The 13646-nt window shown below is 45.2% G+C and overlaps 1 protein-coding gene across 3 annotated transcripts in view; it reads left to right on the top strand.

Annotated features, from left to right (window-relative positions):
* Positions 1-13646, top strand: part of TACR1 (tachykinin receptor 1) — a 675223-nt gene that overhangs the window by 53207 nt on the left and 608370 nt on the right. For 2 of the 3 annotated variants that reach the window (XM_075563059.1, XM_075563058.1), the window contains exon 5: positions 308-1665. The exons of the other annotated variant lie outside the window; for it this stretch is intronic. In XM_075563059.1, the coding sequence (XP_075419174.1) occupies positions 308-684 (377 nt within the window). In that variant the 3' untranslated portion in view covers positions 685-1665. Of the gene's footprint in view, positions 1-307; positions 1666-13646 lie in introns of those variants that run through there. 3 annotated transcript variants of the gene reach the window in all.

Below are 13646 nucleotides of genomic sequence, written 5' to 3'. Positions count from 1 at the left end.
GCTTCCCAAAAAGGGGGCTTTGGGCAAATATGTCTAATAAATGAATGAATTTTACAGACAGTTGTTAAATAATTTGCTCTTTTCCTTTTAAAAAAACTTTTCATTTTGAAATAATTTAAAAACTGACGTTGCAAGTACAGGAAAAAGAAGCCCTCACCCACTGGTCAGTAGTGATGGGTTGACTGCATAAGGCAGGGCAGAATTTGTAACCATCAAAGCTCAGGTTTGTGATCTGGACTGGAGTTAGACTTGGTCTCAGGCTATGGAGTTGTCACCTCTTAAGTCTTCTCTTCTTATCCTTCTCCAGAAAATCCTGAACGGGCAGCCCTGTATTTTGTCTCTGGCGTGTGCGTTGGACTGGTCCTCACACTGGTTGCCTTGGTGATGAGAATCTCTTGCTACACTGACTGCCGGCGGCGTCCTACCCGGAGGACCTTCTTGCAGGACAGAGAGAGCAGCAGTGGAAGCAGTGACAGTGAGGATGGCGGCTCGGACACTGCGTCTGACCTCTCGGTCCGGAGACACCGCCGCTTCGAGAGGACTTTGAACAAGAACGTTTTTACGTCGGCTGAGGAGCTGGAGCGGGCCCAGCGGCTGGAGGAGCGGGAACGCATTATCAGGGAGATCTGGATGAATGGCCAGCCTGAGGTGCCCGGCACCAGGAACCTGAACTGCTACTACTAGGGAGTGGGGCATGAGTGCAGCTTCCCCCGCTGAGCTGTTCGGGGAGAGCCACCAAGGAGAGCCAGGGTCTGCACAGACGTGGGCACAGCAGACTAAAACCCAGTTCTGTTGATAGACACAAGCGGACGGGAGAAGATGGAATGCCTGGCTTTTTATTATTTTTTTTTATGGTGACGGAAAAGAGCAGGACACTCATTTTCTAACCAGGAAGGCTGATGTCTGCTCCTTTTTGATGGACTGTACAGAGAAGTAGAAGAACCAACTCAGTTACATCATCCACCTTTCCAGGTCTCGGGATGGTGCTACAAAACTGTCTCTGGCAAGTGGGCAGAGATTAGAGAAATGGGACTGTGGGTTCTCTGGATTTCTCGGGCTCCAGAAGTTTCTACCTACGTCGTCGTTATGTCTTATTCCTTTGCAAAAGGAAAGATTGTTACAGCACGAGGGCAAGGGACAGCAGAGTGAACTTAACCCAGGAAATGAAATTTTCTAAGGACTCCAGCCGGGTTCTGGAGATCATTTTGATCTAGATCACATGATCCATGCTTATTATTTATAGCTGATTTTTTAATCTTCTGTTGCAATGGCAACCTTGTCCATTTTAACTGGCACCTCAGGGATTAAAATCCATTTTTTAGTGTATTTCCCACCTCGTTCATGAACATGAATAGAATTATTGTATTTTGGGAGTTGTGTCAGTGAACTAAAAAATGTTAATAAACCTTAAAGGATGAAGGGTTTTATTTTAAATAGTTTATGAAGATATATTAATATGTGTTTTTGAAAATGCTGCATAAGATTAAATCTGTGGGTTTTTCCACCCCCACTTCTGGAGAGGTGTTTTGCTATAATTCCAGGTAAACATGATTTTAAGCATTTTGTGTAAAAACATAAATAAATTGGGATTTCTAGGAAAAAAAGGGAACGGTATTGGGAAACGGTAAGAATAAAGCCCAATTTGGGGAAGGTAGAAAATAAATATTACACAAATTCTTCTTTGTTTCGTGTTTCTTTCTGTTGGTTTTGCTTGACATGAAAACTTGTTATGTTGGTAAGGATGGTGTGTTAGTCTGGGTGGACTAATGAAACAAATCCAGAGATACTCATATGTGTATATAAGAAAGAGCTCAAATATCAATTGTATATTGAGAAAACATCCCAGCCCAGTCCAGATCAAGCCCATAAGTCAGATACTAGCCTCTATGCCTGAGATACCACTTTATAGATTTTCTTCAGACTCACGAAGCACATGCAATGATGTGATTCAGGAAGATCACAGCCAGTGGCTGGAAAGTCTTGTGGATTCAGTGGCAGTGGAAGCATCTCAGCACTGGCAGGGGATCACCACATGGCTCCTTCAGCTCCAAGGTTCTAGCGTAGCTTCACCTTCCTTGTCAGCAAGCATGCCTTGCAAGGATTAAGCATGTGTCCTGTTTCCAAAGAGCTATTTGTCTCCTTAGCACCTCCAAATAAGGTCATCAAGCTGCGACCTGATTGGCAGGCTAAGCTGAACCCCTTCACTCAAGTCTCAAATTGACACCAGATAATGTAACCACCACAGATGGTCTTTTGTGAAGGCCCTTCCGGGACTGGAATGGAGAAATAGCTCTTGTATAATTGTGACCTTTTCATTTTCTGTAATATGTTAGGGTTGCAGTGTGGTTCCATGATTGAGTTATTGCTGGGCAGATAAAAGAATAGAAAGTTTACCCAAGGAAGGAAGATGCTGGCCCCCGTGTGAGATCGGCAGTTGGCAGGGAAGGAACAGCAGTAAGGCTGTACCACATTTAGAAATGGTTACAGAAAGGAAACGTCAACTATAGTAATATAGGGATAACGAGATCTGTAGATTGGTTGCCTAATCTTGCCAGGAGTGAGTCCTTACCTTAGAGCCTTCCTCCTGCGACCTCCCTTGTCCGCTGATCGCCAGCCCGTGCCTATGAAAATGTTCAGGAACTTCCTCTGGGGAGATCTCCATTGCTCTAGTCACTCTGGAGGGCCGGCTGAAGAACTGAACCTTCACAAATCTCCTTTGGCAAGGGAGCAATAGCTTGTTGGAACCGTCTATGACCGACTGCAGTTTGGGTGGCTCCAGGCGCTCGTAACAAGTACCAGAAGTCTTGTTCAGTGAGGATCTCTCATCCATTATCCTTTCAGTCCCTTAGTGACAAGTGTGGGAGTCATCCTAGTCATCTGGACTTTTGATTCACAGACTTTTTCTTGGGTGTATCTTTAACAAAAATGAAGCTCAGGAGCTGACGCTATCCCCAGGATTCATCTGAGGCTATAACGGTGATCATTTGGCCTGGGCTTATTGGTGCAGGTGTGTGGGAGGGGACTGGAGCACCTGGCTTTTCCACTTATCAATATCCTGATATCTTACTACCACGTCCATAAAATTCCCATCTTTAGGGGGCCAGAAGCGTGATCTCTAGCACACAATGGACTGAGTGACACTTAAGCCAGCTCCAGTGTTTCCACGTGACAAGAACCTCGGCGTCCCAGCTGAAGAAGGAAGGGACCTCTCCGGATGTCGTTCCTACTGTGACTCTCAGGTCTCCCGCTCCCTTCTTGCTTCCAGGTTCTCTGTGAGGAGAGTTGAGTTTGCCGTCTCCATTCATCCTGCGGTGGCTGCTTGCGCGCTGTTGTGAAGTTGGAAACTGTGCCCAGGAAGCAGCAGTTAAGAAACACACTGTTGCGTTGCACTGGGAAAATCTGTAAAAGATCATAAAAGTGTTTCACACAAAAATGGAGTGGGTGTGGACCAGTAGGCAGTGGAGGTAGGGTAATGAGAAGACACTAGCATGACCACTGTCCCACAATTTCCTGTCCTTGGTTTTCCTACAGACTCTTGCTTTTGGTTTCCCCACGGCCCCCAATGTTCTTACTGTTGTCTATTCTCCTCAGTATTGGCCCACTGCACACATACACGCTGCGGATTTGAAATCTCTCCCATCCTGGGTCAATTCTACTTGTTTCACAACTGGCACTATCAGAAAGGCATATTTTAGATACCATAATTAGAAAAACTGCTATTGTTACCTTGTGAGGCCAGGCCAGGGATGTTGCTAACCCTCCTGCACACTGAGCCCCGTTCTCTAGTTGCCAGATGAAAGCGCTATTCATTGAGGGGAGCACTCTCCTTGTGATTCGACTCCTTAGTCTCCCCAGCCATAGCTCAAGGCATTATGGGATCCAGAACATCCATGCCATTGAACCCTGCCCACATTCCTGGTTCACTGAATTCCTGAGTAATTACGCCATTTATTTTGGTTTGTTTACACAATAGGTAACTGAAAAACTCTAACTCACACTCACCCACTGCTCGCTCTCTCTCAGTGCCTGCTTACATTACCAGGTTTTGTGTTTCAGAAGTTTAAGATTGGTTCTGTTAGATCTCTCTGGAGATTGAGTTGCACCTTGGTCCTTGGCTCCGCGCGAGAAAGAATTCATGCCAAAACCTGGCTCGTGATCCAAGTGAGTTTCATGAGAGCTAGAAGAAGTTTCAGGTTTACACGGCACTCATAGGGTTCCTCCCGACCATGCGGCCTGGCAGAGACTGCTCGGGGTCACGCAAAGATCTCTTTCCCTGCTACTCTGTTAGATCTCTCCCAACTTCTCTTCCAAGTTCCCCCTGGATCCTGCCTTTTGAAGGATTCTACAGGGAGGCGTGGTAGACGACCCCAGATCAACCCCATTGGCTGAATTGAATTCACCTGGCCCAGGTGAGCCGATCCAGGATTAGCGCCCACCCATGCCTAGGAAAACCTAGGCCTCTGAGCATGTGCAGTGCACCACCCTTTGTTCTTGCACTTGGCTCTCTGGGCATGCGTCAATGGACATCCCATCCCTGCCCTATCTGCCTAATAGTTCAACCCTCTCATATACCCAATTGTTACATTTTAATTCTTCATAATCCCTCTGGAGGCCTGGTGACACATTGGGCTGCTAACCCCAAGGTCAGCAGTTTGAAAGCACGAGTCCCTCCACAGGAGAAAGGTGAGGCTAGCTATTCCTGTTAAGAGTTGCAATCCACAGGGCAATTCTGCCCTGCTCTAAGGGTCGCCATGAGTTCCAACGGACCCAACGGAAGCGAGTGTTTGAGGGAGGCCTCCTCTGCAGCCTAAGTCATGTCCTTATCAGCTACCTCGAGGGTGACAAAGACTTGGTCTCCAAGTCTTCCAAACCTCAAGTCAGTTCTGATCCATCCTAACCCCACAGGCAAGGTTGGCACTGCCCCTTTGGGTTTCCCCGGGGACCCACTTTGACAGGAGCAGAAAGCCCTCCTCATTCGGAGAAGCTGCTGGTCAATTCCAACTACAGACCCTGCGGTTAAGAGCTCAGTGTGGGTGCCGCCCAGGAGGCCACCAGAACTCCTGGTGATGTTCAGAGTCTTCAAGTCTGACCTTGAAACCAGCGTGACCGCTTATCAATGCTTCAGTCCCTCCTTAGTTGTTGTTGGGTGCCTTCAAGTCAGTTTCAACTCAGAGTGACCCTAGTTACAGCAGGAGCAACCCTGCCTGCTCTGTACACAGCTCCCTCCCCGCAACCCATCTCAGTAAGAGTATGTCTTTTTTTCTTACTTTTTGCTGATCATGCACTTTAACAACATATCCAAAGCACATGAGATGAATGAACTCTCCCCATGCTCATTTGACGGAACATCTGGTTGAATGACCATCACACATTTGTTCCTTCTGGCAGTACATGGTACCCGTCAACATTCTTTGTAAACACCACAGTTCAAAGGCACTAAGTGTTTTGCGGTCTTATTTGCTGTTCAGCTTTCACATGCATATAAGGCAATGGGAATTATGACTTGGGTCAAGTACGCCTTAGTCTATCACTTATATGTCAGTTTGTCAAATTGTGGTGGCTTTTGTGTCGCTGTGATGCTGAAATGCAACTGGCGTTTCAGGTGTCCATGTTGGACAAGCTTCAGTGGAGCTTCCAGCCTAAACTAGACTGGGAAGAAGAACCGAATGATCTGCTTCTAAAGAAAAAAGATTGGTGGAGACTTCTATCTTCTTTCACACAGCCCCGATTCCTTCCATTATTCATTGGAGTGTTCAGTTGCCTCTTATAGAATGTCAGGTTCTCCTTGGTAAGTTCCTGCACCTTCAGCTCCTATCCTCCTTGCTCATCCATTTACACTCTAATCATTATTGAATTGCTTGTAGTTCTCTTTCACAGTCATTGTTTGGATTGTTGCTTTTTAAAAAAATTCTTTTTCTCCTAGTCCGATGTTCAGCATCCTTGATTCAGCACTACTATGGCTTCAACTAGAAAGTCTTCTAATATTCCAGACTGAACTAAGAATTGCCCTCTGTTTCCATGTATCCTATGTTTACTGTGATCACGGTTGTTACCTCATTGCTTTGGAATGATCTCTTTGTGCCTCAAGTTCAGATCTGCCTTGTTCATCTTGCATCTCACTCGGGTACTCCAAACTTATCACATCATAGGGATTCAGGAACAATTTGTTGAATTATCTCAAACTCAAAACTCTTTGTCATAGAATTGGTTCAAATTCATAGTGATCCTGGAGGATAGAGACTAGACTGTGAATCTTTATGGGAGCAGATATCCAATTCATCTTTCATCCTTGAAACAGCTTGTGGTTTCAAACTGCTGACCTTGTGGTCCTGACTGATGAGTCGGTCCTGACTCAACAACCATATATACAACAGAATGAAACACCGCCTAGCCCTGTGCTATCCTCATGATTGTTGTTGTGTTGGAGCACACAGTTGCAGCCACTCTATCCGTTTATGCAAGGATCTTCCTCGTTTTCACTGCCCATTCACTCTATCCTCTCCCTACAACGAGACCAAAGCACGTGAGCGGAAGTGTTGCCATCCTCAATTCAAAGGAACATTCTGGCTGTACTTCTTTTAAAACAGATTTGTTTGTTCTTTTGGGAGTCCACGGTCCTTTGAATGGTCTTTGGCAGTGCCTTAATTCAAACATATCCATTCTTCTTCACTCTTCCTTATTTAGTGGCCAACTTTCACATGCATATGAGATGATTGAAAATACTGTGACTTGGGCTAGGCACACCTTAAGCCTGAAAGTGACATCCTTATTTTTGAACTTTTTACAGAGATCTGGTGTACTAGCTATACCCAATGCTATGCATCAGTTGATCTCTTTTGAGTATTGCTTCTATGAACATTGATTGTGGATACAAGCAAGACAAAATCCTGGATAACTTTGATCTTTACTTGGTTTATTAAGATGCTACCTATTGGTCGAGTTGTGAGAATGTTGGCCTAGTTTTCATTGATTTGTGATACATATTGAAGGTGGTAATCCTTGATCTTCATCAGTCATACTTCAGGTCCTACCCACTTTGAGCAAACAAGATTGTGTTAAATGCATGTCAAAGGTTCTTTTTTTTTTCCAGCTCTTTGGAAGGACTTTATTGAGTTTAAGAACAAACTGATGTTTTTAGATACAAATGCTTTTGATATTCCATAGTTTTTTGTTTTTTTTTTTATTTTTTTTAACAATTTATTGGGGCTCATACAATTCTTATCACAGTTCATACATATACATACATCAATTGTATAAAGCACATCTGTACAGTCTTTGCCCTAATCATTTTTTTCTCCTCTTTTCTTTTTTTACATTTTATTAGGGACTCATACAACTCTTATCACCATCCATACATATACGTACATCAATTGTATAAAGCACATCCATACATTCCCTGCCCCAATCATTCTCAAGGCATTTGCTCTCCACTTAAGCCCCTTGCATCAGGTCCTCTTTTTTTATTCCCCCTTCCTCCCCGGTTCTTTTTGTTTTTAAGGTTCTTAATAAAATATCCTCCGATCTTGATGTCGCGTTCTTCATATACTCTAGCTTCTCTGATTATCTGATGAGCATACAGATTGAACAAGTGTCATGAGAGGATACAACACCGATGTATACCTTTTCTGGTTTTAAACCCGGAAACAGTCCCTTGTCCTGATGGAATGACTGTCTCTTGGTCCACAAACAGGGTCCACATGAGCACAACAAAGTGTTCTGGCATTCCCATTCTTCTCAAGGCTTTACGTAGTTGGTTATGAGTTGATAATGAGCTATACAATTGAATGCTACCGTGTAAAGAAACCACACACAAATTAATCTTTGTCTGGTTGTGTTAGACTGGGCTGATTCTAGAAACAAATCCAGAGACACTCATATATGTATAAGAGAGAACTATATATCAAGAAGTAATTATGCATCAATAAAACATCCCAGCCTAGTCCAAAAGTTCAACATTAGCCCATAAGTCCGATATTAGTCCATGAATTCCTGTTCAGAATCATGCAACACATGCAATGGTGCCTAATTCAGGATGATCACAGGCCAGTGGGTGGAAAGTCCTGTGGGTCCAGTGGTGGTTGCCAACAGCTTGGCTCCATCCGGCTTGTCCACAGATGAGAAAGAATGTGACCCACCTCCAGGGAGGAAGCGACGAAAACTCCCAGAATCCTCATGAGAAGGACATGCTCACCAGGAGGCATCAATCAGCCGGTGACCTGATTGACAGGTTAGAATACACCCCTATAACCGATTTATCAATGTGACATAAAATTATGCAACTACCACACTGGTATTCTCTGCTTTCAGACAAGATTCATCTGTTGAACTGTAATAGAGAGTATATCAGTTCATTAAGCCCTATTTCTCCCTCCTCTTTCTCAGCTGGGCTGCATTTTCCAGTCTTCCTTCTAGTTAAATGTGGTCGTGTGACCGAATTCTGCCTAGTAAAATATCACGGGCTTATCTACTTGACCTTGGCTCTTAATTTGGAAGCCGTATCCACAGAACTTCCCATGTTACCTTCTACGTGCTCCCTTCTACATGTCCGCTGGCTGGAAGGGACGATCCGGAACTCTGAAGGAATAGTAGAGGCACAACATGAAAGGAATGTGAGTTTCTGAGTAACCACACAACAGGCCACTGTCATGGATTGAATTCTGTCTCCCTAAAATATTTGTTGGAATACTAACCCCAGGACCTATAGATATAATACTGTTTGGAAATAGAATGTTCTGTGTTATATCAATTAGATAATATCAAGAGAGGGTAAGTGATAAACTTGATCCTAAAATTTAAAAAGAGCAGATTAAACAAACAAGCAAGCAAACAAACAACCCCCACCCCCAATAAACCACCAAGTTGATGTCAACGTACAGTGACTCTGTAGAAGAGAGTAGAACTGCCCACAGGGTTTCCAAGGCTGTCATCTTTATGGAGTCAGGGCCACATCGCTCCCATCAGAATACTTGCCTGCCATTTTGTTGCCAGGTGGAGGCTTAACCATTGTGCCACCAGGTTATCTTAAATGAGACAACAAACCAAAACACTTATCACACTGCCACCAGGACCATTCCAATGATATAAGGTTTCCAAGGATGTACATATTGACAGAAGCAGACTGCCTCATCTTTCCCCCTTAGAGAAACTGTTGGATTTGAGCCACTAACCTTAGGACTAGTAGTCCAACATCTACCTGGCAGCACCCCCAGAGGCATAGGGTTATAAAAATGGGGAAAACAAGCCATGTGAGCATCAAGTCCCGGAACTAAGGACTGCCTGTAAGGAAGAAATGGATCGGGCTGAGACCCTGATTTGGACTTTTAGAATACAGACCTATGAAAAAATACATTCCTGTTCTTTAAAGCCAGCCCCTTAGGGTATTTCTCTTATAGCATATTTTAGGATACAAAAGAGACTCCAATATCAAGTATAATTTAAGGAGGACATTTATTAACTCTTAAAAAGGACAAAAAACAATTCAAAGAAACAGATACATCATCCAGATGAGGAAGGACATTAGCAAGAGGTCATAATGACATTTGAGGATTCACAGTTGGGATGCTAGTTATATAGACAAGGGACAAAGGAACCATCATAAATTCATGACTGGTGAGTGATCGGTGCATCACAGTTTGAGGCGAGACCATAGAAGCAGGAACAAGGCCATGTACATCATGTTCGAGAGAAGGGTTTACATGATTCTATGCAAGGGCTTACAGGGCCTCGAAACTCAGGCAGTCGGGGTGAGATAAGGCATGACTCATAACTATGCGACCCTTGTATGACAGTAAGGTGATCTCTAGCAAGGGACGCACCCTCATCAACAACTAAGACTGGCGAGGGTGGAGGCAGTCTACTTTCCAAGCCACTCTGCCTGAGGGAAAGATTATCTAGGTCCTTGATTAATGGTTATAAAGAATTCAATGAGGCCCAATCTCTGAGAGGGATTTTGCAAATGGATTTGGGGCTGACACTGCCAACCATAGCCTTTTGTAAACAGGGATATGCAGAATTTAAGTTCTAATAAAAGCCACACCAGGGAACTCACAGCCATTCACTGATGAAGAACAGCCCTTCACGTTTTGTTGTGCGGGCAGGGAGAAGTTGATGAACGTAGGACTGGAAGAGTTTGGGGAGTCTGGTTCCAACTTTATAAGTCTAGACCTGCTTACTCTGAACTCAGATCTTTAAGAACTAACTTAAAGACCAGAATTTCTCTCTTACTTTGGCAGCAATTTCTCTGTATCTAGTTGAAATCCTTATGCTTTGTCTGGAGTCATTTAATGTTTCATCTACCCCACTTCATGAAGTTAGCATGTTTCCTGCCCTTAACTCTTTTGATGCCAGATAGGTTGATATCTATTTTGTGTTCTTTAAGGCACCACTCCCCTTTTATTCTAATATTTTATTATACATGCATATGCATTCTAAGGTTTTATTTTATATATGTGTATATACCCACACACACATATATATAATATTCTGCCTTGTAGAAGCAAAGTAGGTCAGTAAATGCATTCTGCCTGTTATGAAAAAGTCACAAAAGCTTCAGCTCCCTGCTCCTCTGAGGGGCGGCTTGGATAAAGCCATGTCCACTTGCTCATCAGCTTTGGGAAGCGCCGTATTAACGTTGCTTCTTGTGCCTTTCTTTATCGCCCCCTGAGTAGCGCTGGCACAACTGGAAACTGGACTCTGCTTCCAAACCACTGTGCTCAGACTCGCTGTGTCATTCTTACCATTTGTCCGCCCAAATCAGGTTTCCAAGATCATAGGATCTTATCTCCTGATCCGGAATATTGGCTTTAACCTTAAAAAACAAAACCCCAGATATTTTCGCTTTCCAGGTCTGTTTAATTGGTATTTTATTGAAAATCTCTATCATAATTCCCATTTTATTGATAATCATTGATTTGAAATTTCATGATGATGATGATGTTTTAAGTTCTAAAGGTGTGAGATCTCTTAGTGGTACAAATGGCTTGTGGTGGACGGCAAGTTAGGTCGTGGTTGTTCACCAGCAAAGGTTGGTGGTTCAGAGGCACTCAGCGAGACCTCAGAGAAACAGGCCTGGTGACCTGCGGTGCTCAGGTGCCAGCGGTGCAGTCCCCGGAAGCCCTTCTCAGCACACACGGAGCCCCAGGAACCGAAAGGGATTCGACAGTCAGTCGTTAACAACAGCAAAGAGACGGATGCTTTCTTAACCTGGGCGAGAATGGGAAACTCACTGCTGTAGTGACCCTGTAGGGCAGAGAACAGCTGGTGGGATTAGCAGGTTCGCCCAGGTTCAGCAGAGCCAATACCTAATTTTTGTTTGTTTAGTTCAGCAAACTGACTGTTTGCATGGCACTTACAGCCGGGGTTCTCTCTGAGGTAAGAGCTGGGCAGCTGCCCAATACGGAAATCACAAATTTACATTCCATATTCTCTGGGAACATTCATCTGAGCAACTGCGTATCGTGAGTGTCTGAAGTAATGTTCATTCCATCCATGGATGTAAAAACTGAGACGCAACCCTACTTGTAATAGTTACTCATTTCGTAACACTCATCATCCATTGGATGAAATACTACAGTTTGATTCCCTTGCGTTTGTTACTTCTGTAAACAAAGAAGGTAAACAGGAAAAATGCTAAGGAACCAGAGGGTGATGTTTTACACCCCCTCCCCATCCAAATTCACCCGTCACTGAGTGTGGGCAGCCAATAGGAAGCTAGGACACAGTGAAGCAATAGAAATGTGGATTTCAAGGGTTAACGTGGTGTCCATTTCAGAAGCCATGGAAGGCGTTCTTCCACATGTGCATGTCGTGATTAAGAGCATTTACGGGGAGCAGCAAAGCCAGCATTTCTGTGACGCTTGCTTGGACGATGCTGAAGGAAGTCAGGGCCCTGCACGTGCTTCCCTGCAGGTCCCTGAAGGTCAGCAGCGGCCGGTGCCAGAGAAGATAACTGGTGAAACCAGATGCTCCAGGTTCGAAGAAGGCCACAGGAGTCAACAAGCAATTCTCGGAGTGTCCAGACCCCATATGCTAATTGCCATAATTGCCATACATGCCTCACCACCCCTTTAAAAACCCGAACCCTCAGCAGCTGAGCCCGACGTCCCTGACCTGTTGGCCTAGGTCACGGAACCTCGTCCGAGAATGCCCCCTACTAAAGCTATTTCTGTTTCTGCTCTCCCTTGTCCTGTCAGTTATGTCTGTCTGTCTGTCTCCCTGTACCTCAGTTTCACCTTTACATTTGGAGCTTGAAGCCCGGGAGAAGTAGACACATGGGCTCCGTGCCATCCCGGCCCTGCTATGGCTGGGACGTAGCCCACCTTTCCTCTCCTCTCGAACCTCTGGAAGCCCGCCTGGACAGGTGATTTCTGGTCAGTATCTCTCTCTGTATGTTCATTCTGTTTCTCGTTTGTCTCATTTGTCACTCTGGACACTGAGGGCCAGCAAACTCATACGGGAACTTAGGGTCCACGGGCGGCTAACTAGCTGAGAGCCCTGAAAAGCAAGTACACCAGGAGGCTGGACGTGGCGCCGCTGCGGGGGATTATTCTGCAGCCCTGGTACCAGGAGGAGCTGGACATGACTGCCTTTCCCTGTAGGGGCGTGGCGATAGGGCCAGTTTCTCGTGTCCCTTTTTCTCTGTCAGTCTTCTCTCATGTGGCCTCCAGCCTTTTGTCTCTGTTTACCTCCTGGGATCCCTGCTGAGAACAGGACTCCCGGCAGCACTAGGCCAGCAGTCACTGCACCCTCTGCCTGGACTGGAAGCAGAGGGTGTGTCCGAGCCTTTTCTACCTGTTTGTGTGTTTTGCGTTTGCGGCTCTGCAGTGCTTTCTCTAAAATGTTCTGCTTCTCCTTCCTCTCACCATGAACAAAGGCCTCTGATCAACCTCCATTTTATCCGCCATCAAAACCAGGTCCCCCTTCCCCTCCTTGGCTTCTATTGTGTCTCTGATCCAACATCCCTGTCTGCTGCACCAAAAGCCACATATACGCGCCAGGGAAGCTTCCTGTTCCAGAGAGTCCAGGACTCCCCTGGGTCCCTAACTCTGATCAGGATACCCTCACAGTTACCACATCGCTTTCTGACTGATGGGTGTGAACAGGGACAGGGGACACCCTTCTCCCCTGTCCATACCCCCTGCAGTTTGAGACAGAATGGGAAGTCCTCTGTCCCAACCCCCTAAGGACATTCCTTTAGGATGCCTACTGCCAACCTTACTGAATTGGGTTTGGCGCCTGATCTCCAGCCCTAAACGCCTGGTCTTTGTCTGTAACCAAGTTTGACCTCGATACCAATTGGACAATGAGTTGTGCTAGCCAGAAAGTAGCACTTTTGATTTTAACATTCTCCGCAACCTCAGCAATTTTTATCAACAAACACAAATAATCAGAAGTTCCATATGTTCAGGCCTTTTTCTTTCTTTGCTCCTGTCCCTCTCTACGACCTGTCACCCTGTTAAAGTTTTCTTAGACAAACATTCTCTTAATAAGGCCCCTAACAGAACTCCCCTTCTGTCTTTCTCCGGACCCCCTTACTCCTTGTCTGAACCCCCGTATTCTGTGTACCCCTCAGCACCCCCTCCCTCTGATAATCCCTGAACTCTCAAAGGCTGAGGCAACTGTGCCTCTGATACCTGTCCCCTCCCTGG

Source organism: Tenrec ecaudatus, chromosome 11 (assembly GCF_050624435.1).
Source record: "Tenrec ecaudatus isolate mTenEca1 chromosome 11, mTenEca1.hap1, whole genome shotgun sequence".
Taxonomy (NCBI): domain Eukaryota; kingdom Metazoa; phylum Chordata; class Mammalia; order Afrosoricida; family Tenrecidae; genus Tenrec; species Tenrec ecaudatus.
The sequence above is the reverse complement of the archived record's forward strand: the minus strand, read 5'-3'. Positions and strand labels throughout refer to the sequence as shown.